Genomic DNA, 26,867 nt, shown 5'->3' on the forward strand with positions numbered 1-26,867 from the left:
TTCTAAGATGTAAATTATTTACATTTCATAGTAGACATTTGAAGACTATCTTATTATTGATAAGAGAGCTTTATATATTTTTTGCATTCCTTAAGATTTGTTCAAAACAAACATGCCCTGAAACGCAGTGCTGCCTTTGATACATACAAGCTGATATGATATATATATATAATTGTATGTACAGTATACAGTATAAGACCCCTGTGACGTTTGTAATATCTATATATTTTTTCTTAAACATGTGTTCTTGGTTATGTTCTTTGCTAACATAACCAATGCATTTTGAATGTATAATTAAACGTCCGTATATGTTTGCACAGTTTGACAAGTTTAATACAAATGAATAAAATGTGCCCAAATGTAGTATGGCTGACGCGCGACCAACTTCGAGCTGCTGGTGTGAGCCAGACGTGCCTAAATGAGAATCTCTCCTAGACTTTGCACACAACGGTCATAGGATGAAACCCCCGTCACAGCTGTTTTCTATCCTTCTATATGCTAGAAATTACACACAGAGCGACACAGGTAGGCCTATTCTTTTAGCCTTTCAGGTTGCCCAAATTGGTCCATATGCCTGCTTTGTTAAAAGTGGGCTATAAAATGAACGTGTGTGGTGAAAGTCTAGCTTACGGGCAAATAAGAGACATTCGAGGCAAGACTGCACACGAACATGGGCGTGAATAGTGTTCAGTAGCCTACTCCTGAACTGAAGCCAGATAACGCTTCAACGGCAAGTCCCAAAATAGCATGGGCAGGGCGGCCTTGGAAAAATGAAGCTACCATGAACTGCTGCGATGGCGACAGATCCACCTATAACGCAACAAATAACGAAGGATCATCCAGAGATCAAGAGACCACCCGTAAATGTTCGTCTTGAGGATGTAGAGGACTGTTTGATTTATGACCGACATGGAGTCTCAACTTTCTTCAAAGAGTTATACCAAGACAGGAAATCAGTCGTTATTTTTGTTCGGGTAGGAAATATTAGGCTATTTTACGGTATATTCACGTTACACTTGACAAAACATTTAGACTATCCTGCATAGCCTACACTCAGAAGTATTTATGGCGTTGGGGCTAGGTTTCTAAACCTTATATATTGATCAAATAGTTGAAAAAGCAACATGCTTCTGGCAGCACTGCGCAGGCAACAAAGTAGCCTAGCTAGCGTACTGTTCAGCGCAGTCAGACTAGACAGATTTTGAGTACACGACATGCACAGGTGTTTACTGTTCAAAGAGAGGGAGACTATTAGAACGAATAACAGCAGACACGCTTCAAATTCCTAAAGAAACTCTGTATTTCGACAGAATTTCTTGTGCCACACCTGCAAAGAATATGTGGATGATTTGAGCAGAATACCAGCGGAAATTCTAAAGGTGAGTGGTGAAGAGTTGTTTTTTCTAATAGGGACAAGTTTCCAATTGTTACTTTCTTCAGTCTATAACTGTCTTTATTGAAAAACATTTGCAGTATTAGATAAACTATAATTTTAATCTAGTTACTTTAATAATGTCTACATACTGTTTACCCACTATTCCCTACTCTGACATTTCACGTTCTGACATTTCTTAATTTCTTTCTTTCTACTTTTTGGATTATGTGCATATTGTTTTTTATTGCTAGGTATTAGGCCTATTACTTCACTGTTGGAGCTAGAAAAACAATAATTTCGCTGCACATGCGATAACATCTCTGAACGTAACCAATAAACTTGGATTTGATTTCAGTGACAAATGTGACATAGCCAACAATATAGGCTATAACTTGTTATGTCTAACTTGATGAATGTTTTCATATATTCAATGCAGGAAGCTGGTCTTAGACTGGTTGTTATTGGACAATCATCTCATCATCATATTGAGGTAGGCATATCCAATGTGTCATTCTGCAATTATGTCAATGTCAATAATACTTGTAAGCGTCTTGTTTGTTGTGTTGTTGTGCAGTGTCTGACGTGTGTTTTCTCTGTGTGATGTAGTCATTCTGCTCACTGACTGGCTACCCTCATGACATATACGTCGACCCAGAGAGATGCATATACAAAAGACTGGGGATGAGGAGAGGAGAGATGTCTGTGGAATCAGGTGAGACATTCATTCTGTCTTTTGTTGTATTCCTGAAATAGCAATAGTCTACTCTACATAAAAGCTGTAATAAAATGAAATGTAAAATAATGTCTGTCTGTCTAGCCAAACCTAGCCCTCATGTGAAGTCAGGTATGCTGGTGGGCCATATGAAGAGCATGTGGAGGGCCATGACCAGCCCTATATTTGACTTCCAGGGAGATCCTCGACAGCAGGGTGGAGCCATAATTGTTGGCCCAGGTAACTGCATTGTGCTATTACAGTGTTGTTGATAGTATTAGCTATAGCTTACAAATAGCCTACTGTAGTACATGTGATTCACATCTTGGGCTATTCTATAGGTTTTATGCACAGTGGTATATCCCTTTCAATTTTTAAATTTGTCTAAAATTGAGTTTGGTCAGTATCCAATATGGCATATGTTGTGAAGATATTGCTCTGTCTATTAGTGTGCAAATCTGTCGTTCTGCCCAGGCTCTGAGGTCCATTTTGCCCATTTTGATATGAACCGGCTGGACCACATGCCCATCAACTGGTTGCTACAGCTGTCCGGAGTACAACACACACTGGACCTCAGTGATAAGCCAAAGATCATTGTTGTGTAGCCCACTTGTGTATCCTGCTTTGTTTTTGTGCCATGATGAAAAACATGAATCTCATGTCAATAGTAAAAATGTTGTTTTGAATACAAAAAACAGTCAGCCACCCAGGCTTGACACTGTGTTGGAGATGCATGCTTAATTGTCTGATTATAATCATGTACATAAAAAATACTTTCTTTTTCACTGCTGCATCTTAGTCATAATTGTCATAATTCAATGGCTGACCAATAGGCTTAGGCTATATATCACCCCATCAGACATCAAGTCCTCTACACATTAATTCTACATCATTCTCTAAAACACCATTAAATAACCTTCTCAATAAAATATTGTTATTACATTGTAATAACGTATCAGCCTATTCTATTTAGGCTATGCCAACCTTTATGTGTATTTTTGTTTTTTTATAGTAGCTCAACTTCATTGTGTAGCACTAGTGACTAGTGAGGGGCTGGCAACCTCTTACGTCACAGAAGTGGGATTTAGAAACTGGCCCCGTTCACAGGCGTCACCAGAGGAAAAACTGAGGGAGAACGAACAACTGTTTCGGATGACACCGTAGCTAAAGAGCAAAAGAGAGCATCAAATAAAGCACAGTAAACTAGGACAACCCCACTGCAGACAGGATATCTTATTGCGCGATTTGGAGATGCTGGCAGTGCATGCTTAAAAGCGAGAATGAAGCGCAAAAGCGAGAAGAGGCGACCCGAGTCAAGGAAAAAGCGTTTTGCAGCTCAAAGAGAGGAGGCGGAGCCAAAGTCAGATATTTACATTAGTATAATATCAGGTAAGAGACTGGGGGAATGGATCCCGTCGCAGGCTACTTACTCTGTTTAGAGCAAGCTTTGTGCAAATACAATAGGCTACCTGGCCTTGCGGTGTCTGAATGCAGATATTAAGATGTGGCTGACTGTTAGACCTACAATTGATTTTCCTGCAGCTGTTTTGACCTAAAATGGCGACACCATCGGTTCCAAATCGCTAACGCATTGAAGTACAGAATTGACTACATATTATCGTTGGGACACTACGTTGTCCGCCTTTTGATGGCATGTCAGACATGACAGCCTGAATGAAAAACAACTAATTTAGAGCTTCTATGACGCAGGCTATATTCCTCTTGTGACTATTCCTAATCTACATTTGGATGCATTTTTATGCTGCTGCGTAAATGCAGTGACCAATGCTGCAGTCAGATCACATATACCCCAATTTATTCATTTTCGTCTAGGCCTATTTCTATATTGACCATGAGCATCAGAAAAATGCAGAAACATTTATGACCCCGAAATGAGAATAGGCTAAAATAAATCTGAATCAAAAAGCTAATAATTAGGCTGTTTTTATAAACCGAGCAGCACTAAATGAAGTTGTCTCACTTGTTATTTGTTATTGAGTTTCTTGCACACAGAAACAATACGTCAATTGTAGGCTATTTGTTAGGCTACCTCCTGCATGATAGGCTACAGTCCTGTAGAACCAACCAAACATTATTGTTTTGTTATAGCTTGGTAAGAAAAATTGTTGCAATCAATTCAACACATCGCTTGATCTAACGTACCCATTCCTCACTTGAGGACAACGTTGGAAGTGTTCCGTAAAAGTAGGAAATATATTTCTATTGGCCAAGCGAAACTAATCTCCTAGCAACGGCTTGGGCAGCGTTCCAATTAGAATCTCAAGTGAACTTTAAAAATCCTCAAGCTAGAATGTAGGATGATTGGCCTGCCAACCATGCAACTGTGTAGCGTTTACCGTTTCCTTGAACCAATAACGTTACGCGAGAGCGTTACATTGTTGCAGAGGGGGGCGTTTATGAGTTTCCTTCATAACTCGGTTTGAGCAGAGTACGTAGCACCTCTCCTATGCGGGCATTTATTTTTTCGTCGCTAAATCAGTTCACGTTTTATTTGTCATATCAGTATATATTGAGAGATTTCGTTAACTGAGACGGACGGCAGACACATTGCCCAGCAAAGCATTATGCTAGGCTATTAAAAAAAAAAAGTGTCACACTTTCTATGGTTTCTGAGTGGTAGTCTATACCACATGCAGTTCGCTTCAGTGGAGCGTTTTAATTTCACGGGATATAGAAAATATATTTTGTTTAACCTACTGAGTGTGTATGTTATTGTGCTGGTCTGTGCCTATGACAGACGTTTAAGTTATTATTTAGGTGCGTCTATAAAGTAAAGACGGCAAGCAATTGCCGTTGAACTTGATTTGGTAACTTATTGTTGGCTCAAGTCGCTATCAGAATGACCGAGGACAATGTCACAAGTAAAAGCATTGAAATCGTCAAAGGTAAGTGCTTTTCTGGAAGCAAACAAAACCTGCAGATTGCAGACATTAGTCCGTCGAGGCATTTCCGGGGGAAATTCAAATTCAAACTGACACGTGTGACGTGTAGGATGTGTTACATTTGTTTTGTCCATACTTTGTCCCAATTAACATACATTCAGTCGTAGCTACGTTGTATGTTTGTTTGACTGTCCATATGCCAAGCAAAGCTTTTTAAACCCCCTTTCTTGTTGTATATTTTTTTTTCTTCTCAAGATCAACTGTATTTCGCCATACTGCAGCAGAAGATTAAAAGCACAGCTGACAGACATTTCTTCTGCATAGACGAAGAGCTGTCATATGAGAAGTGGGTACTTTATATTACAGGATGTTTGTAGACCATATCCAAAAGACTGTGCCATTTGCAGTTCACTAGTATATTGTTTTGATATCTGCTCAGTCAGTTTTATAAGCCATTTCAGATGCATTATATATTAATATTTGTGATGTGTCTGTGTTCTGTAATTTGGAGGTCATCTATAAAAGAGACCTTGGTCCCAGTATGGCTCCCTGATGAAAAGGTTACATACAATTATTTAAAAAAATATATTTTTCAATCATGAAAGGGAGTTCATGTTGTCAATTTTAATTGTATTTTACCTTGGTCCCACTAATAGTAGGCATACTGTATTGTTTTTATGAGCTCTTAATAAAACTTCACTATAAAAAGTTTAGAACACTGTCTGATAGAAGGTGTGGTGTATGAATGTTCATCAGCTAAGAGTGAAGTTCACATAGTGAAATATGGTTATTGTCACAATAAATGTCTCCACCCATAGGTCTTCATCTGGGGCTTACTTTTGGGTAGTGGATTAATTGATTAAATCCGTTGGTTAAAAGACCGGTGCAACATTACAGAACACTCACATATGAATATATAATGTAGATAAGGTATTGTCAAAGAGAATAGGTGGTCATGCAAAAAATAACTATTTTTCTATCTGTAACGTTCTCAATGTTTGACTTTTCTAAATAGTCTCTAATGAAACTTGCCTTTAACAGTCAACCTAACCTGTCTGTGCCTTGTTCTCTCTCTCTCTCTCTCAGCTTCTATGCAGACTTTGGCCCGCTCAACCTGGCCATGTTCTATCGCTTTTGTTGCAAACTCACTAAAAAGCTCAAGGTAAAGAAACTCAACCTCGACACACGCTGACAGAGAACTGACAGTTAATAGTCAACAGTTCTCTCAGCCTAACCAAATAGAAGTTATGTCACACTAATCAGAGAAGGGGTTAATGCTTGTATATTCTGAAGAGAATGTTGGCAGGGTTTTAGATGTCCAGGCCAAGTAGTGATAGTGATGTGCAGAATTGTAACCCTGGCTAACATAGTTATTTTGTTTTCGTTTCACCACATCTGGAGCAGTCATTCACACTAGCAAAGAAGAAGATAGTCTTCTATACCTGTGGAGATAATAAGAAACAAGCCAATGCTGCCTATCTTATTGGTTCATATGCAGTAAGTATTTCTCACTCAGCAGAGAAGTCATACCCATTGATAGCCCTGAGTCATGATGTATTACATGTTACCGTACACTAAAAGTGCTTGTGTATCTTCTTTTAAAATGTTGCTATCCATTAGTAGTTTCTCCATAATACTGGCCTGTTTGTTTGAAGGTGATGCATTTGCAGAAGACGCCAGAGGAAGCCTACAGTCTACTGGTGTCCAGGAACTCTACCTACCTGTCCTTCAGGTACACACACACACACACTGAAGGAGAACTTCACAGAGTGAGGAACTTCTCAAGAGCACATGTTAGAAAGTAGTGTCTATGACAATTGATCAATGTCATTAAGTTTTTATCATGCTGTGTGGAGCTGTAATTTGATATGTATTTATAACTTATAAATAGTGATGCACCGATAAATAGTGATGCACCGATATTACTTTTTTTGGCCGATATCCGATATTTTCCTTGCCAAAAAAACGATATCGATAACCGATATTTACAATTTTATTGGCCTTTTAAGCATTCTAGTACAGTTAAATAGTTAAAAATCACACATGGACCACCGGTTTAAGGCACTGCATCTCAGTGCAAGAGGCATCACTACAGTCACTGGTTGAAATCCAGGCTGTATCACATCCGGCCGTGATTGGGAGTCCTATAGGGCGGAGCGCAATTGGCCCAGCGTGGTCCGGGTTTGACCAGGGTAGTCCGTCATTGTAAATAAGAGTTTGTTCTTAACTGACTTGCCTAGTTAAATAAACCACACTGACCAAAAAGTTATTTTTTATTGGCATTTACGTATGTTCCCATTACCAGTAAACCATAATCAAAACCTATTTCTTTCACTTGCTGTGCTGTTTCATTGTTCATTTGTTCAGTCGTTTCATTTTCAACCAGGATTTCTATGGAACGCTGTTTGGGTCTTTGCTATGGAACGCCGTTTGGGTCTTTACGTGTCAAAAAATATACTATTTAACACTTTTTGACGTGTCAAATAAGCTTGTTGACCAATCAGGACCTGAATATGACTGCCCGTCACATAATAATTTAACGTGTTCATACATTTTTTATGTAGTTATTACACATTGATTACGCTATCACTCGTATTTCATATGTCACAACGATTCATCAATACATATGCTGGTAAAGTTGTCTCCAGTGCTGGTCATTCAAAAAAAAAGCTAGCTTGCTTATGGATGCAAACAATGTTCTTCGCCAAAAACATAGCAAAACGACAATCTGTTTCAGTAGCTATAGTTAGCTAGCTAACTATATAGCTAGGTGTCAACTAAAATAACCCTAATTTATAAGACAGTTCTTATTTGATTAATGGTGGTCGGACCCATCTATGTGAAGGTAGCCACAATAAGGATTAGCCACAATAGTAGCTAATCCAATCCAAAATTAAATCTAGAATCGGCTTCCTATTTCGCAACAAAGCCTCCTTCACTCACGCCGCCAAACATACCTTCTTAAAACGGACTATCCTACCGATCCTCAACTTCGGCGACGTCATTTACAAATTAGCCTCCAACACTCTACTCAGCAAACTGGATGCAGTCTATCACGGTGACATCCGTTTTGTCACCAAAGCCCCATATACCACCCACCACTGCGACCATATGCTCTTGTCTGCTGGCCCTTGCTACATATTCATCGCCAGACCCACTGGCTCCAGGTCATCTATAAGTCTTTGCCAGGTAAGCTCCGCCTTATCTCAGCTCACTGGTCACGATAACAACATCCACCCATAGCACGCGCTCCAGCAGGTATATCTCACTGGTCATCCCCAAAGCCAACACCTGCTTTGGCTACCTTTCCTTCCAGTTCTCTGCTGCCAATGAATGGAATGAATTGCAAAAATCGCTGAAGTCGGAGACTTTTATCTCCCTCACCAACTTTAAACATCAGCTATCTGAGCAGCTAACCGATCGCTGCAGCTGTACACAGCCCATCTGTAAATAGCCCATCCAATCTACCTACCTCATCCCCATATTGTTTTTATTTACTTTTTTGCACACCAGTATTTCTACTTGCACATCTATCACTCCAGTGTAAATTTGCAAAATTGTAATTACTTCGCTACCATGGCCTATTTATTGCCGATTTATTGCCTTACCTCCTCGTGCCATTTGCACAAACTGTATATATACTTTTTTTATGTTGTATTATTGACTGTACGTTTGTTTATCCCGTGTGTAACTCTGTTGTTGTTTGTGTCGCACTGCTTTGCTTTATCTTGGCCAGGTCGCAGTTGTAAATGAGAACTTGTTCTCAACTGGCCTACCTGGTTAAATAAAGGTGAAAAAAAATAGAAATTGTGGCCTTTGCGGTTAGCTTTCAAAATAAAAGTAGCGCATAATTCTACTATATGTAATAATTTGCATTCCTGTCAATTACATACTTTTATTTTGAAAGCAAACCGCAAATTCCACTTGTGAAAATATCCACAATAAGGATTAGGCACAACACATGCGGTCAAGCCTCACTAGCCCGATGAAGCTAGCTGGCTGCTTATGACATTATCTTTGGGCAACAGAGTTAAGTAGCTGGCTACATATTAATTTTAATGAACTGAAGTTCAATTTCAATAGGTGAACAACAAGTGGCAACCTAGCTAATACTTACGCACAACGATTCCTAAATCATTGCTAAGAATAATGAAAATGACTGCAGGTTTAACTGGTCATTGTTTTCAGGTTGGTTGTATTTGTGTTAACTAGGTACCAAGCTAAAGCGAGCTACCCCAGAAGTTGCGGTTGAACAAGTTATACTTTATTACCAACGCGGTATTGTAAACACATGGTTTGTGTCCGGTGTTTGCTTGTTTGCAGACTTTTTTGTACAGCTTTGACAGTGCTGCTGTATCTTTTTTGATACGCAAAGACCCAAACGGTGTTCCATAGTATGCATGTCGTGAAGCTAATAGCAGTGACGCTATTACTGTGTTAACTCCAGTAGGGCAACATCTGAAAAATAGAGTACTTGGTAGTGTGTACCGGTGCCTGACCATTCGGTGAAAGCCAACATCACCCACGACAGAGAACGGTTGATTGTCAAAGGCAATGAAATCCATTATCTTGGCTTTTAATGGATTTCGTCTTTGAGTTGTCTCGTTGAAATTGTGTTACTCTTTCAAATGACTGCTCGATCCACACAGCAGACATTGTGGGCTAGGTTGTGAATGCTGTGTTGCACGTGTAGCGCATCATTTTCCGTGGCGTCATTACGTAATGTATGTACGTTATATAGGTATGCACGTCAGCTTTGACATCGGTTTTGCACATCAGGGTGTTAAACTAGACATTGGCCAATACCGATGTTGGAATTTTTAGCTAATATCATCCGATTCCGATATGTTCACTGATATATCGTGCATCTCTACTTATAAATGTGGTATGAATGCTTTAAAAAGATGGAGTTGATTTGGATTGTTTCTGGTTTGCTTTAAACAGAGATGCCTCTTTTGGAACTTGTATGTACAATCTGAACATTCTAGACTGCCTGCGTGCCATATACAAGGTACACTGCTTCAGTCAGTCTGATGTTAGACTAACAAGTTAACTTGCAGCTGCACAGTTATGACATTTAAGAAATATTAAGTTATTTTATTTGGAGCATGGAACTCTTAACTTCCATTAAGTTTCTCTTCAGTCTCTGCAGTTTGGCTGGCTTGATTTCTCCCAGTTTGATGTGGAGGAATACGAGCATTATGAGGTAAGTTTTCATTATCATACTTCAGAATGCAAGTTGAGTAAACATCAATAAGTGATTCATAATTCTGTCCACATCTCTTTTTTGCAGAGAGCAGAAAATGGAGATTTCAACTGGATTATTCCTGGGAAGTTCCTAGCGTTCAGCGGCCCTCATCCAAAAAGCAAAATAGAGAACGGTATGTGAAACCCTCCACATTAGCTTTCTGCAATCTGAGATGTAAGGACATGCTGCCAAATTGGGATATTTTCCTTACTGAGAATGACTGGGAAATGACCTCCCTTATACTGGGGCGGCAGGGTAGCCTAGTGGTTAGAGCGTTGGACTAGTAACCGGAAGGTTGCGAGTTCAAACCCCCGAGCTGACAAGGTACAAATCTGTCGTTCTGCCCCTGAACAGGCAGTTAACCCACTGTTCCCAGGCCGTCATTGAAAATAAGAATTTGTTCTTAACTGACTTGCCTGGTTAAATAAAGGTAAAATAAAAAATAAAAATAAAAAATACTGTGTAGAAGCCTATACTTGCAAAGTGGATATCGAATAACATGCAATATTTCAGTCACAGACCGTAATCAAATAATTGTTTGTTTTACAAGTATACACTGTGCGTACACTTCAGCTACACATCTGTGCACAAATATGTTACTTCAGGTGTACATGTTTTTTTGTATGTATTTTTTTTAAAATTACATCTTTCTACAAAACCCTTGTTCTCTCTCCAGGTTACCCTCTCCATGCCCCCGAGGCCTACTTTCCTTATTTCAGGAAACACAACATCACAGCCATCGTCCGTCTCAACAAGAAGATGTACGATGCCAAGCGCTTCACTGACATGGGCTTCGAGCACCACGACCTCTTCTTCGTGGACGGAAGCACGCCAAATGACGCCATCGTCAGGAAGTTCCTCAACATCTGTGAGAATGCAGATGGAGCTATCGCTGTTCACTGCAAAGGTACAAGACCTCATTATGTTATCCTTTTATACCATCTGGAGTTGAGGGAGGCCATATTTCCCAAAAAATGTGTAGGCCTCTGTCCCAAACGAATGGGAAAGATTTGCACCAAAAGTCTGATCAATAACTATGTATTTAACCAATGCCGAAATTTTTCAGCGGGTCTGGGTCGAACAGGCACTCTGATAGGCTGTTACATGATGAAGCACTACCGCCTGACTGCGTCTGAGGCCATCGCCTGGATGAGGATCTGCCGGCCAGGATCAGTCATCGGACCACAACAAAACTTTGTGGAAGAGTATGTGTCTGATTTTTATCTAGATTCAATCCATTGTTGTGACGGATTTTACTGTATAGATCAGTGGTCACCAGCTCTAGTCCTGGGGAGCCACAGGCATGCTTTTGTTCCAACCCAGCACTAACGCGCCAGATTCAACTCAAGTGTTTCAGTTCTGGGAGCTCTTTGATTGAGTTGAGTGTCAATTGTTGATCAGTAACCAATTTGTTTGTAGGGAGATGTACAACTTGATTGCTGTTTTTTCTCACAATGCTGCAGTAAGCAGATCAGCTTGTGGTCGGAGGGAGATGTTTTCCGGGAGAAGATGAACGAGCAGGAGAACGGCAAGCTGGCCGTCACCAGAATCCTGTCGGGGGTTGATGACATCACTATCAACGGCAGCAACAAAAGCAGGATGTCCAAAAAGGAAGAGGCAGAACTGGTGAGAATTTGATATGCAGAAATTGAATATACCTTCACATAAAGAAGGGAGGGAATGGTAAGCAAATGTATTCATCTCCTTTTCTTTTTTTTTACATTCTTTGAATGTTTGTCTCCCTCTTCTATCTTCCTCAGTATAGTGACGATGAGGAGAGGAATGGCATCACCCAGGGTGATAAACTGCGAGCCCTGAAGAGCAAGAGGCAGGCGAGAACAACCACAGGTTCCCTTTCGTAAGTCTCCGATCTGCCTACAACTCCCACCATGCATCACACTGACTTGTTTCGAAGGGGGGGGGGATAGGAGCAGCCTGTGTAGTCAGTTTATCCAAGTCATTTTGATGATTAGAGGAAGTTGAGGTTTCATCTGGATTATGACTTGAGAACCGTTGATATTGTTGTAGGGTGTCCTTTTTTCAGGTCATTTCATGCCCCACCATGCATTCTTGGGTGACAAGTATTTGATTTTTGCCTCAAGATAGCTGGCCCATTATACCCATCTACTATGGGTTTCTATACAGGTTTGGGTTGAATGGAGTTTATCTTAGTTTTACAGCTTTAATTACCTTAATATAACAGTCAGATTGTTCTGTTTGTGCCATGTATTTGGTCTAGTAATCATGGTTTATTTTCCACTGACTGCCTCAGAACCATATCATACAGCTGCCACTCAGGATTCTAACACGAATTGATTGTTGATTATACTGGCTATGTTGAATGACTGAAAGTAGTCATGTAAAGTATGCCTAGCCCACATGGGCTAGGCATACTTTACTATTTTAATGAGTGCCATATTTGCTGTTTTAAAGGGTCCCATGTTGGCACATCCAATGAGAATCCAAATGAGAATGTTATTGTTGTGGAACATTTGGTGCCAACATGGACAGTTTGCCGGCAACTGTGTACACCTATGGCTGTGGGTTTTGTTATCCCGTGGCAGGCAAGCGGTAGTACATTGCTGGAGCCTCTTAGGCATCGTGTGGCCAGAGTGCTGTCTGGAGTGTCTGCATTTTAAAATGTAGCAGAGAGACAGAGGGGGGAAAAACACAGAGAGAGAGCAAGTGAGGTTTTGTATAATGGAGGTAAGTGCATGTCACTTCCTGTCTGACTAGCTTCCTCTTCCTGTATAAATTGTGCCATGCCAATGGATGTGTGGCTTTTGGGTGACCGCAGTAAGATAAGATAGGCAGTGGATGGATGCATAATGTGATTAATGATTTTGGTCACCTGTTCTGGCACGTGCTGCTTTGATCTGCACAGGCTAGCAAGGGTGAGAATCCACTGTAGGACTACTTGTACTATTGATGTGAGACAGAATGTGGTTTCTCCATCATGGATACACCAATATGCTCTGAGATGCTGTGAATCGCAGGCCAAACCTTAAACTCCTAATAAACTGAATCATAATCTAGCTACCTATTTATTTTTTATTTTTTTCCCCCTCTGTGAAAGGGACTAAAATGCACAATGCAACATTGACTGTGGGCACGTGTGATCTGTTTTTTTACCAATGCACGACTAAAAGCATGATTTAACCTTTGACATGCATGGCCTCTGTATTGAATGTTTTTTTAATATGTATTAAGTGTTGGGCCGGGTTGAATATAAAATGCTGCAAATGTATATTTTTCCATTGTGTTTGTGACTGGGTACTGCCTGTGTACTGTTCAAGCCTTGCTTCCTCCTGCTTAAAAGTCCTCTATTGAACCAAGCTCACATCTGTCTTGGAAGAATCCCTCGGACTCTTGTGGTAATAAAGGTTCGAGCACCATAGGCTACTTCTGTCCCTTGTACTCTTGTCTTTGGAATTATATTGCTCTTATTGCCAGTAAGTCTCAATTTATATCATTAATTGACCACTATCTGCCACAGGCACCTTTACAGACTTATGAGAGTAGCCTACGTGTGATTGTGACATGCCCTTGGTGTTCTCTGTGGGACAACATTTGGCAGATTTTTATTTATTACTTACAGATTATTTTTTATTTTTTTAGGTGATTTGTATTCACACACACATTGTGAAGCCATTCTTCAGGTGTGTAGGCCTATATATATCTCAGCAAAAAAAGAAACGTCCTCACTGTCAACTGCGTTTATTTTCAGCAAACGTAACGTGTAAATATTTGTATGAACATAACAAGATTCAACAACTGAGACATAAACTGAACAAGTTTCACAGACATGTGACTAACAGAAATGGAAAAATATGTCCCTGAACAAAGGGGGGGGGGGTCAAAATCAAAAGTAACAGTCAGTATCTGGTGTGGCCACCAGCTGCATTAAGTACTGCAGTGCATCTCCTCCTCATGGACTGTACCAGATTTGCCAGTTTTGCTGTGAAATGTTACCCCACTCTACCACCAAGGCACCTGCAAGTTTCCAGACATTTCTGGGGGAAATGGCCCTAGCCCTCACCCTCCGATCAAACAGGTCCCAGACGTGCTCAATGGGATTGAGAGCCGGGCTGACATTTCTATCTTGCAGGAAATCACTCACAGAAAGAGCAGTATGGCTGGTGGCATTGTCATGCTGGAGGGTCATGTCAGGATGAGCCTGCAGGAAGGGTACCACATGAGGGCGGAGGATGTCATCCCTGTAAAGCACAGCATTGAGATTGTCTGCAATGACAACAAGCTCAGTTCGATGATGCTGTGACACACCGCCCCACACCATGACGGACTCTCCACCTCCAAATCGATCCTGCACCAGAGTACAGGCCTCGGTGTAACACTCATTCCATTGACGATAAACGCGAATCCGACCATCACCCCTAGTGAGACAAAACCGCGACTTATTAGTGAGGAGCACTTTCTGAGAGTTCTGTCTGGTCCAGCAACGGTAGGTTTATGCCCATAGGCGACGTTGTTGCCGGTGATGTCTGGTGAGGACCTGCCTTACACCAGGCCTACAAGCCCTCAGTCCAGCCTCTCTGTCTATTGCGGACAGTCTGAGCACTGATGGAGGGATTGTGCGTTCCTGGTGTAACTCGGGCAGTTGTTGCCATCCTGTACCTGTTCCGCAGGTGTGATGTTCGGATGGACCGATCCTGTGCAGGTGTTGTTACACGTGGTCTGCCGCTGTGAGGATGATCAGCGCTGTCTTAGGCCTCTCACAGTACGGACATTGCAATTTATTGCCCTGGCCACATCTGCAGTCCTCATGCCTCCCTGCAGCATGCCTAAGGCACGTTCACGCAGATGAGTAGGGACCCTGAGCATCTTTCTTTTGGTGTTTTTCAGTCAGTAGAAAGGCCTCTAGTGTCCTAAGTTTTCATAACTGTGACCTTAATTGCCTACCGTCTGTAAGCTGTTAGTGTCTTAACGAACGTTCCACAGGTGCATGTTCATTAATTGTTTATGGTTCATTGAACATGGGAAACAGTGTTTAAACCCTTTACAATGAAGATCTGTGAAGTTAATTCGTAAAAATCCAAATATCTTTGAAAGACAGGGTCCTGAAAAGGGGACATTTCTCTTTTTTGCTGTGTGTGTGTATGTACAGTCAACTTAGTGTATGTAAACTTCTGACCCACTGGAATTGTGACACAGTGAATTGTAAGTTAAATAATCTGTCTGTAAACAATTGTTGGAAAAATTACTTGTGCCATGCACAAAGTAGATGCCTTGACCGACTTGCCAAAACTATACTTGCCAAAGTTGCCAAAACTATAAGAAATTTGTGGAGTGGTTGAAAAACGAGTTAACAACTCCAACCTAAGTGTATGTAAGCTGCATAATATATATACACATAATATATATATTATGCAGCTTTTCTTCAGTTGACTAGGCCTATATACAGTTGAAGTCAGAAGTTTACATACACTTAGGTTGGAGTCGTTAACTCGTTTTTCAACCACTCCACAAATTTCTTGTTAACAAGGTATAGTTTTGGCAAGTCGGTTAGGACATCTACTTTGTGCAGGGCACAAGTAATTTTTCCAACAATTGTTTACAGACAGATTATTTCACTTACAATGCACTGTGTCAAAATTCCAGTGGGTCAGAAGTTTACATACACTAAGGTGACTGTGCCTTTAAACAGCTTGGAAAATTCCAGAAAATGATGTCATGTCTTTAGAAGCTTCTGATAGGCTAATTGACATCATTTGAGTTAATTGGAGGTGTACCTGTGGCTGTATTTCAAGGCCTTCCTTCAAACTCAGTGCCTCTTTGCTTGCATCATGGAAAAATCCAAAGAAATCAGCCAAGACCTCAGGAAAATAAAATATAGACCTCCACAAGTCTGGTTCATCCTTGGGAGCAATTTCCAAACGCCTGGACAGACCACGTTCATCTGTACAAACAATAGTACGCAAGTATAAACGCCATGGGACCACGCAGCCATCATACCGCTCGGGAAGGAGACGCGTTCTGTCTCCTAGAGGTGAACGTACTTTGGTGCGAAAAGTGCAAATCAATCCCAGAACAACAGCAAAGGACCTTGTGTAGATGCTGGAGGAAACAGGTACAAAAGTATCTATATCCACAGTAAAACGAGTCCTATATCGACAACCTGAAAGGCCACTCATCAATGAAGTAGCCACTACTCCAATACTGCCATTAAAAAAGCCAGACCATGGGGACAAAGATTGTACTTTTTGGAGAAATGTCCTCTGGTTTGCTGAAACAAAAATAGAACTGTTTGGCCATAATGACCATCGTTATGTTTGGAGGAAAAAGGGGGAGGCTTGCAAGCTGAAGAACACCATCCCAACCGTGATGTTGTGGGGGTGCTTTGCTGCAGGAGGGACTGGTGCTCTTCACAAAATAGATGGCTGCATGAGCAAGGAAAATGATGTGGATATATTGAAGCAACATCTCAAGAGATCAGTCAGGAAGTTAAAGCTTGGTCACAAATGGGTCTTCCAAATGGACAATGACCCCAGGCATACTTCCAAAGTTATGGCAAAATGGCTTAAGGAGAACAAAGTCAAGGTATTGGAGTGGCCATCACAAAGCCCTGACCTCAATCCTATAGAATGTGTGGGCAGAACTGAAAAAGCATATGCGAGCAAGGAGGCCCACAAACCTGACTCAGTTACACCAGCTTTGTCAGGAGGAATGGGCCAAAATTCACCCAACTTATTGTGGAAGGCTACCTGAAATGTTTGACCCAAGTTAAACAATGTAAAGGCAATGCTACCAAAAACTAGTAAACTTCTGACCCACTGGGAATGTGATGAAAGAAATAAAAGCTGAAATAAATCATTCTCTCTACTATTATTCTGACATTTCACATTCTTAAAATAGGTGGTGATCCTGACTGACCTAAGACAGTGAATTTTTACTAGGATTAAATGTCAGGAATTGTGAAAAACTGAGTTTTTAAATATATTTGGCTACGGTGTATGTAAACTTCCGACTTCAACTGTGTGTGTGTGTGTGTGTGTGTGTGTGTGTGTATGAAGCTATGACTAGGCCTATATATGCATCGTGTCTTTGAATTCAGTCTTACAGAAAACTAGAAGCAAGCTTTCATGTTTCCCCATTTTTAAACCACTCTTAGGCCTATAACTCTGCAATTATAGAAGATGGTAGACTCTGAAAGGTGCTATTATCACTGCATAGGGTCAAAGGCCCAGTCCACCGTTTGGGAAACACTTTTAGCATGCTGTGGAAAACAAGTTGTCTAAAATCAATGCCAGAACTTAGGTGAGACTTGAGTAGTTAGTGAAAACCTTGCAGGTACCCCTTTCTGCTGTGGTGTAATGTGAAAAGGCTTTACTTGTTAGCCTGGTTCTGCAAGTGAATATGTAGCCTGGGTGCCTAACAGTTTCAGCATGTAATAATACCACTTTCTTACTTTTGTCAAGCAAGACAACCAGATGGCTTTAGTAGAAAGGGTCTGTCACCCAGGCTAGTGGATGTGTAGGACTCATGAAGGGGCGTTTCTGTTGGCTGTGCCTGACCCAGTCCGTGGGGAGGAGAAAAAGTGAGATTCTCTCTGTCTATCCTTCCTTTCTCTCTGTCATGTTTTTGTTTCTGTTCTGTTTGTTGGATGTTTTCCCCCTCTTAGATGGTTGGTAGCCATGCTGCTCTCGTCCCTGTGTAGCCTTGCCCTGTGGTGGATTGTGTATGGCTTCCCTTCTTCCATCCTGCATTTCTGTATAGACGGGTTAGGATTTCACTGAGCTCTCCTGCCAGTCTGTCCCCCAAACCCTTCCCCCTTCCGGAGTCTAACTGAGAATGCTGTAAGTGTATCCCTTCCTTTATTTACCCCCTCCTCAACACCAGTTTATGTGCCTGGCCCTGTCTCCCGCCCACCATCCTCACCTAACTTTACACTTCTAAACCGGCTACACGTTTGTCACCCCCTGGCTGCAAAGGAAGTTTATGTTTTTGAAAATGAGGAGGGCAGGAATCACGTTTCGATGGTCTGTTATTTTTAACGCTGTGTCCTCCTTGGCTGACAATGGTTGTCCTGAGGTTTAACTTTAAGTACGACAAGTAATAACCATAGCCTTTACATTTCACTCCTTGAATCTCTGTTTTGGAACAATGGTTCCCTTCGCTGCAAAGCCAATGCAAATCCCTTACACACAACACTTCAATTAATTGATCAAAGGAGATATTTATCAAATTAATAATTAAGTGCCCTAATAAATCAACTAGCTAATATTTTTACCTCTCAGGTCTCCAGAACCTGAGCAAACAACAATGCTATTATTGCCTCACATTCCACTCGCTTTGCATCAAACTTTTAAAGTTGGGGATAACTAATTTGAACCTCTCAGAGCCTTAGGTTATTGAATGAGGGTCCATTGCATTACAATAATAATTAAATGTACATGGATCAATGATTTTAGAATTCTGTAATATTCTGCAGTTGCTGCCTGTTTGCTCTCTCCCTCCCACCTTCAGTCTTGGCATATCCTCCTGTCTTTCCCCCTCGCTTGCTGTTGGTGTTGAAATATTGTGTGTGTTTGTGTTTATTTACAGACAAGAAGAGAACAAGATTCACACCAGGTCCTCATCACAGTCTTTAAGGTACTTAAACACATCCTGAATGTCTCACACACTCACTTTTTATATACATGCCCGTTGAGCATCACCATTAAAGTGTGAGTTGTGTGTCTGCTTCAGGATTCTCCTGCAGTCTAGTGGGCCTGATGCCTCAGACAATAGGAAGAGAACCAGAACCTCGCTGCCTGCCAACAGTGTGGGGGGCAGGTTAGTGGCAATGTCTCCAATGAGCCGTCCTAGAGAATTCAAACTACTACTTTCATTGACAGCAGTGCATGATTTATGTGAAAGTTAATATTGGGTGTGTGTAACTTAAGTTTTGGCTCGGGCACTATTTCTCATATTTACTAGCTGTATATTCATATTAAATGGCTTGCGTTGCAACTCTTTGTTTACTCAGTCATACAGAAAAGAGTTGACACGTGTGTAAAGTAAACTGGACAGAACCAGCCATAGCCATTCATGGTTCCAATAACCCGTTCCCTCCTCTCCGCCAGCTCCCTGTGCAGCTCCAGACTAGCCAGGTCTCTAGGCAGCATGCATGTAGTGGCCAGCGACAGAGAGCCAGTGTGCTGTGAGTCCAGTGGCTGCCATAGAGACACAGCCACCAACGCAGGCAGCACAAGCAACCTGCCCAACCTAAACATGCTGCAGGCCCCTCAGAAGGCAAGCCCACCTAGCCTCTCCTCAATCTCTTTCTCTGGGCTCAACCTCATTCTCTCCTACTCCGTTGGTCCTCCACATACCAAGGTCTGCTTAACTGAGCCTTTGCATTTCACATGACCTTCCAAAACCTTTCAAGCTCTCAACGCTCCAGCTCAAACACTTGGAATACTCTCTGCAGCGCTTCACACTCCCTATGGCTCCGTGCATGTTCTATTAGAATGGCTGATCCAGAAGTATGACTGGCTATAGCTTCTCTGGACTTTACTGCTCACACGATCTCCTTGCTTTCAGACACCGGCATCCTGTCATAAGCTGTTTGGGATTCTGCTGACATGAATCATTGTTCTACAAGGGGAATCACATGTCCCTTTCCTTTCCCTTGTTTTCTTCTTTGTAATTTCCCTCTTAACAGACGCACTGTGTCCAGAGGACGGAAAACTCGATGTTCTTTACAATCAATGCGCTTTACGAGACTATGGTATCTATTTCCTTTTTCTATCCTCGTCTCACTACTCTGTTCTATGCTATTGTTAGTGTGCAAAATGTCTCCAGTCAACCTATTCCCCTTTTCATTTAGTCCTTTATTACTATTATAATGGAAAGACTGCATGCATAGTCAAATCTGGCACATTTTTGTTTACCCCTAGGGTCTAATGAATAGAAGCCAATGTAGTGTTATTGAGCATTTTGAGGTGTATGATCTGTATGTCCCATTTCTCTCTTTCTGGGTGTAATTGTGTGCTTTCTGTCCCTTCAGTCACTCCATACCCAAAGCTAGAGCTCCTCTACTGCGCTGAGCCTGAGGTTCTGGAATTCTAAGGGAGTACAGTCTACCTGCTGCTCCTGCAAATGGAGATTTTTGTTTTCATTTCATAAGAGGGACTGGGTTTATTTTACTTGAACCAGTCCAGTCAATTGCTGATTTTTAAGGGATGTTGATGAGGAAATGTTTTTCTTCCCATTCAATCAGATGTAAACCATGTTCAGTTAGTTTGGAATTAATTTGCCATCCCTTTTTATTACTATATATATATATATATATTTCACTGTTTATATCATGAAACAAAACTGTGTCCTGGCCATAAGTAGTGGGAATAGTGCCATTTCAAATGTAACTGCCAAAATAAAGGAAACCTTAAGTAACTTAGGGATTCAAAGTATATTGAAAGGGGGGCAGCTAGCTTCAGTTTGCTTCACATTCCAGCTCACAGGCTGACTACAATGCTTGCGTCGCAAAATAAATGTAGAAATCTATATTATTCAATTATTGCACCCACACTGCTCACGAGCATCTGCGTTGCCATGGGCTAAAATAGAAGTCAGTTCTATTTGTGACGCAGATCGCGCTGCAAGTCCTGCCTCTCCCATCTCCTGATTGGTTTATAGAAGCAGGTACCCATGTACCATCTAATTGGTTATACCCACGTGACTGGAAGGCGAACGAGGTCAGTGGCGTTAATGCACCTAATTTATGAACGTTGCCAATCGCAATATAAAGTCAAAAAAAGCCTAGGAGGAGAGATGACTAGAAACGATTCAGTTGACCGTTTTGTGTGGATTAATTGTTGGAGGAGTGGACCTTGTGCATTTCAGGTAAAATAACAACTCAATGTTTATAGCCCAGGATAAATTAGCTAGCTAAATAGGACAAATTAGCTAGCAAGCTAAATTGCCATAAATGTTTAATGCTTTTGACCTGTCCCCAAATTTTATGTAATTGGTTCAGTGTTTTGATATTTTAACCTGTGTGTCGTGATCGCGTTTGGTGTGGGGGGACAAAATACATTTATGCACGTTGGCGCAGGCGCGCAGCCGGTTTGGGTTCCGTGTTAGCCGTGCAGTAGCGTGCGTGGGTAAATTCACTGAGGAAGCCAAGCCAGGGAAAAAAAGCCATATTACAACCTATGTTGTGATAATTGTGTTTGCTTTTAACATATTCGTTCAAATTATAAAATTTCATGAAATAAATTATTTTATATTTTTTGGGGGTCAAACATTTGGGGAAGCCTGGCATTCATGAAATATAAAGGTGCTGACGCAATGTTTGTGAGGGAGGGAATCTATTTCATTGGTCCTAAACTTGAGGCTCAGACACTTGAAGTATTAGTGGAGTTAGTTCTGAGTCATTCATTGCAGCATAAAGTACCTGGCTAAAAGATGAGCCACTTCTGGTTATCCCGAGTTGAAAGTTACCTCGTTAACTCCTCAAACCAGGCACGTAGTATACGCCTCAGGTTTGAGTTAATTAGGCAATTTAAATACCCAGTGATTTTGAAAGAGGGGTCTCAGCAGGTGTGCGTGTCTGTCACCAGGTCCACTCTTGTAGAATCTATGCCCAGGCACATTGACACCATTTGGGTAGCCTTATAAAACACTTGAGGTTCCTTTATTTTGGAAGTTACCAGTACATAAGCGTTGCCTGCTTGTTTACGTTGAATGTTGCCACAGCATTCCCGAACTGTCAGACTAACGTCTTATTTGCTTGTTGACAAAGGTCCGGCACCGCTCAGATTTAACCTTTAATGAGAAGTTGTGAAAATCCTAGCTCAAGTCAATTCTTGTTGAAGAGGGCATCTTTCTGAATGTTGCATATAGAAATGTAACTACAATGCCACCCTGAATATCTGATTTGCCTGCATTTCTATGCCCTTTTACCCAGTGAAGCGTTTCATGTGTATTTGTTGAGATGCTGTACTTAACTGTAAATAAGTCACATTTGATACCCTGAAAACATTCGATTTGTACTTTGTAAATATTTTTGTACGTGAACCATACAATCAGAAGTATTACAGAAAAATAAGTCCTAAAGGGACACCTCATTCGTGACTCATGCACATGGAGTATACCAGCTTTGAAATAAAATCCCACCACTTGTACTCACCATTGTCTTATTCTATAAATTACATGTGACAAACTGAACTCTGGACACCCCTTACTAGTGACATTCATGGTTTTCCAAGCTTTGTACTTAAATCTTACACTTAATTGTGCTAGATGAAAGCAGAGAACGGATGTAGATAGTTTCACAGGAGAGAATTGTTCAGTGTGTGCTGTGAAGGTTCTGAACAGTGTCTGCAGCTGTACATCAGTCTCCACAGAACACCCTTAACTGGTAAGACGCAAGTGTGTAAAGTACAAGACAGCTCAACAGGAACAGTCTGCCGTTCACAGTAGATCACACCTGGGTGTCGAACAATGGCTATTGAAAATGTAGAATCATTGGAAAATTGTAAGAAAATGGACTGCCAATATTCTGTCTGGGGCAGGACACCCTTACTGTTGGGCTGTTGTGTCCTTAAGAGCAACAGAGTAAGACAAGACACAAGCCATCAGTGCATTTATCACAGGTCTTATTGAACATTGCTTCAGTCAGAACCCAAGCCAGGAGAAAACAAATGTACACAAGACCAGTGTGTTGTCATAGCAACAAACCAAACAGTGCTTATTAGAGAGCAACCCATTTCACCAGGAGGCAAATGTAAACAGGGAATCCCTTGTAATACAATTAATCTCAAGGATATACATCCTTGATTATTTTGGGAATTTACAGGCACACTAAATTCCCAAAATTGTATTAGATTATATAGTGAGTAACCTATCTCCCCACAGTCAATGCAGGGAAGTCATCAGGGTCTTCTGGGTTTGGGGCTAGGACGTAAGCCTGGAGAGAAGCACAACAAGACATTAATACAAGTGGGACAGGATAAATTGTTTCATGCTTCTGAAATAAGTTCTAACAAAATGGTCAGATTATTTATTTGTAATCAGTCATTGTATTTAATTTTAAAAATCATGTTTTACCAGGAAATGGTCAAACCGTTGCCAGCAGCTTTCACTTCAAAATAAAACTGGTCTGTATAGAACTCAAAACCCCCTGCCCTAATGTAGTGGTTTCCAGCATCTTGTCTAAAGGAGAGAAGACCTACCCTTTCAGTCACCCCCCCTCTCTCCCCCCTGCCTTGTCCCTTCCCCCCTCGGCTGGGGCGCAGCAGGCTGCCAAAGTTGAACTCCACGTGGGAAGTGATGTCATTGGCAGACCTGCGCAGACTGGAGAAGTGACAGTCCTCTTCCTGTTCCTCCACAGACGCCGCCTTCAAGTTCTAGGAGAGGAAACGCCAAATGTAGACAACAGAAACAAACTTTAACAGAAATAAATGCCAAATTGTTTATGAATGTACGGGTCCTGCCAAAGGTCAAGATCCACAGCTCTAATCTGAAGGGGTCATTCACCTCAATACGTTTGGACTTGTGTATTACTCTGGCCTTGGAGGGCACCTTGCAGTCCAGTTTACGGAGGTTAAACTCTGCCTTGGGGCGACGCCGCTCCTGTAGGGCCTTCCACTCGTCCAGAGACATCTCCATGGCAACTTGGACCACCACATCCCCCTCCACCTCTGATAGGCTGATGAATGTCAGGGATAAATAAAACTGCTAAAAACCAATAAACCTGTTACACTGTGCATCTTCCCAGTATCTATCAATGTTGTTATCACCCCCAAAAGTTTAGTCGTGGTGGAGGTGCGGTGACTCACTGATTCTCTCCCGCCATCTCTGCTGGCTGTTGGCCGGCCTCAGGTGGGATGCCTCCTGCATCAGGCTTCACATTCACCCCTACATCACTATAGATAAGATCGTAACCATGCTAAACCATCCATCGCTAGGAATTATAATGTAAAATAGTCAATAACAGGTTTACTATTGTAACTTCTCCATGTGGTAGTAAACTCACCCCATGGAAATAGAGTCTTGAACACAGCCCCTGTTCCAGAGCCCACGTCCTCCTCTCTTCTCCTCAAGGGAGACGACTCTGAAAGACAAGAAAACTTCACATTTACCATGTGGTAAACAATGACATTACTTTTACACAAGTCTCATTTGCAACATTGATAAGCACTCACGTTCCACTGTGGCGTTCATATTCTCTCTTGCCCCTCAGGTTGAAGCTACCGGTAGTATCCATGTTTCTGTAGCCACCTCCTTGAACTTGGCCATAAGCATAATGAGCTGGCCTGGGAGAACATACGTGGAGAAAGTTAATCAAGGTCCTAATGATGGCCATATGAAAACATAAAAATAAATTCCCAAAGTAATGAAAGTTTCATTTGAGCATGGCATTTGCAGTGTCAAATTTTAGGCTTCTTTGGCCAAGCTCATAGGATAGCCACACCAGGAAGGCGATGGAACAAGAGAATGTTCCATTTGTCACGTCTTTACAGAAAGGGGACCTACTTCTGGATGGAGTACTCCGGTGGGTGTTCCTCTTGGTTGGTCCTGCATTCCCCAAGAACACCTCGCCTTGCGCCACTCTCAGCCTCCACCAACCCTCTGGTCTCAATCTGGACCCCTCCCCCTCGGGCAGACCACTTACCACCTGAAAACAGAGATTAAAATGGAATTGTCAAATTTGTCATGCATAATCTAGAGATAAGGTACATTTACTGTAGACGAGTGGACAATAACATTGTATACCAATATCTAGTCTACTGAAACATCACCCATTTGTTCTGCCACTCATTCTGAATGACATTGCAGCATCAGCACAGTGCTGAAAGCACCTAAATCAGCTGAAAGCTGGATTTACACAATTTAGAAATAGGACTAGGCAGGCCTGACTGCCAGAATTACGCAGTGGCATCAAGTTATTTTCAGGGTAGAATCATAGCGCCCTCTGCTCGTCAATGCAACCATACGGGTGGTATAACTTGTGGAACGGTCAAACAGGAATCTGTTTTTAAAAATTCTTAAATACCCAGGGTGCCGACAAAACGCATACAAAGTTGTAAAGCGGTCAAATAAGATAGTGCCATTTCATAATTTTCACTCACCACGTTTATTCTGAAAAATGTCTGTCCTCACTCTGGTAGCCTACGGACAAACATTAAGAATAAGCTACGAGGTGAGTTGATGCCTATTCGGCAGCTAGTTGGCTAGGTGAATTAATCATGCTACTTTGTGTGCGGTTTTTGTCGGCAACCTTGTACCTTACGAAGTTTTTGGAACAGATTCCTGTTGGAACCTTACACATTATACCCACCCCAACCATACGACAGGAGAGACTTGCAGTAGGGTGCATCTCTATAGTCTGCTGCTGTGGCATCCTTTCCCTCATCTTCATTGACGTGAAAGAACTCCGAACCAGGCTTTACCGAGTACTTTCTTTGGTGTCTAGCTAGTAGCCATTTCATTAAATGAATCCATGTGCACTACACACAATTTCACTTTGACAGAACAGACGAAAGCGCTTTCATTAGCTAGCCAATTAGGCAGTGCCAGCCATTAGTTAACTTCGCTCACTAGCCACCTGCCTGTTTTATTTCCTGGCAGGTTGTCTTCTCTGTCGGCTAAAACGGGGACCCGCCTATCTTTCTGGGACTCCCTCTGTCCAGGTTTTTTAGGCTTCACTGTCATTTGGTTTGCTTTATTTTTCTTCTCCTTCTGTACCTCGGCATGTTTTATAAAGTCGAACGGGTCGGCATCGTCATCCACAAGCTGACAGAAACGATTCGCCACCATACAACCGTAGTCGTCGGGGAGCATTGCTGCATTTTCGGAAACGCCAATCAACTTCAAAGCCATGGAATTGTAGCTTGCTAATTTAGCTACTACACAGTACTCATAAAGTAGCGAATATAGTTAAACTGCTGAAGTCAACCCACACGTTGTTAAGGTATAACGAGCATTTTACATGAACTTGCTAAACACCTAATAGGCTCATATAGTTTGGTCGTGAGTTTAAATGGTTTCACGTGGGGAACTAGAAGAGACCTCGCCCATGTCTGTTTAATATTCATGACTCTTAAAGGATAAGTTGTTTTTTTTACAACCATCTCTATTCCTCCAGAGAGGACAATAATCAAATAAATAATTCGTAATCTCAACATAATAAATATCTCATGATCACAACATAACAAAAGTTGTTTTATCAAGATCATGAGATAAACTATAAATAGGAGTGGACATATTGATGACAGTAATGTCATAGTCACAAAATAACGCGCTTAAAACGGGAACGTTTTTTATCCAAATTTTTTTTTTTTTTTGCGGACAGTCTGAGCATTGATGGAGAGATTGTGCGTTCCTGGTGTAACTCAGGCAGTTGTTGTTGCTATCTTGTACCTGTCACGCAGGTTTGATGTTCGGATGTACCGATCCTGTGCAGGTGTTGTTACACGTGGTCTGCCACTGTGAGGACAATCAGCTGTCTGTCCTGTCTCCCTGTTGCGCTGTCTTAAGCGTCTCACAATACGGACATTGCAATTTATTGCCCTGGCCAAATCGGTAGTCCTCATGCATCCTTGCAGCATTTATAAGGCCCGTTCACACAGATGAGCAGGAGCCCTGGGCATCTTTCTTTTTGTGTTTTTCAGAGTCAGTAGA

At 41.6% G+C, this 26,867-nt stretch overlaps 3 protein-coding genes across 13 annotated transcripts; 2 read left to right on the plus strand and 1 right to left on the minus strand.

The window, feature by feature from the left end:
- The first annotated feature begins 440 nt into the window (after positions 1–440).
- LOC139390167 (peroxiredoxin like 2C) lies at positions 441–3,035 on the plus strand. Of its 2 annotated transcripts, none has more exons than XM_071137393.1 (6): positions 441–974; positions 1,311–1,379; positions 1,812–1,865; positions 1,982–2,087; positions 2,193–2,327; positions 2,562–3,035. In XM_071137393.1, the coding sequence occupies exons 1-6, from the start codon at positions 795–797 to the stop codon at positions 2,690–2,692; spliced, it is 675 nt and encodes a 224-aa protein (XP_070993494.1). In that variant the 5' UTR covers positions 441–794; the 3' UTR covers positions 2,693–3,035. The 2 variants fall into 2 exon arrangements, with proteins under 2 accessions (XP_070993494.1, XP_070993495.1); XM_071137394.1 differs by having other exon boundaries at positions 598–866.
- Positions 3,036–3,199: 164 nt separating this feature from the next.
- On the plus strand, positions 3,200–22,371 carry LOC139390165 (dual specificity protein phosphatase CDC14A-like). Of its 9 annotated transcripts, XM_071137384.1 has the most exons (17): positions 3,200–3,476; positions 5,246–5,336; positions 6,077–6,152; positions 6,395–6,487; positions 6,646–6,722; positions 9,935–10,001; positions 10,134–10,196; positions 10,284–10,371; positions 10,915–11,145; positions 11,305–11,443; positions 11,702–11,864; positions 11,999–12,096; positions 18,801–18,848; positions 18,945–19,031; positions 19,322–19,490; positions 19,903–19,968; positions 20,248–22,371. In XM_071137384.1, exons 1-17 carry the CDS (start codon positions 3,368–3,370, stop codon positions 20,266–20,268), a joined length of 1,686 nt encoding a protein of 561 aa, XP_070993485.1. In that variant the 5' UTR covers positions 3,200–3,367; the 3' UTR covers positions 20,269–22,371. The 9 variants fall into 9 exon arrangements, 6 of the variants coding, with proteins under 6 accessions (XP_070993485.1, XP_070993486.1, XP_070993489.1 ...); XR_011629477.1 differs by having other exon boundaries at positions 19,322–19,968; XM_071137385.1 differs by lacking the exon at positions 19,903–19,968.
- A 413-nt stretch (positions 22,372–22,784) lies between these two features.
- LOC139390166 (intracellular hyaluronan-binding protein 4-like) lies at positions 22,785–26,181 on the minus strand. Of its 2 annotated transcripts, XM_071137392.1 has the most exons (8): positions 25,796–26,181; positions 24,720–24,861; positions 24,389–24,499; positions 24,220–24,297; positions 24,023–24,109; positions 23,721–23,892; positions 23,417–23,590; positions 22,785–23,151 (listed from the first exon to the last, which is right to left on the minus strand). In XM_071137392.1, exons 1-8 carry the CDS (start codon positions 26,064–26,066, stop codon positions 23,086–23,088), a joined length of 1,101 nt encoding a protein of 366 aa, XP_070993493.1. In that variant the 5' UTR covers positions 26,067–26,181; the 3' UTR covers positions 22,785–23,085. The 2 variants fall into 2 exon arrangements, with proteins under 2 accessions (XP_070993493.1, XP_070993492.1); XM_071137391.1 differs by having other exon boundaries at positions 23,133–23,590.
- Between the last annotated feature and the right edge of the window lie 686 nt (positions 26,182–26,867).

This window comes from Oncorhynchus clarkii, chromosome 30 (assembly GCF_045791955.1).
Source record: "Oncorhynchus clarkii lewisi isolate Uvic-CL-2024 chromosome 30, UVic_Ocla_1.0, whole genome shotgun sequence".
In the NCBI taxonomy this organism is placed as follows: domain Eukaryota; kingdom Metazoa; phylum Chordata; class Actinopteri; order Salmoniformes; family Salmonidae; genus Oncorhynchus; species Oncorhynchus clarkii.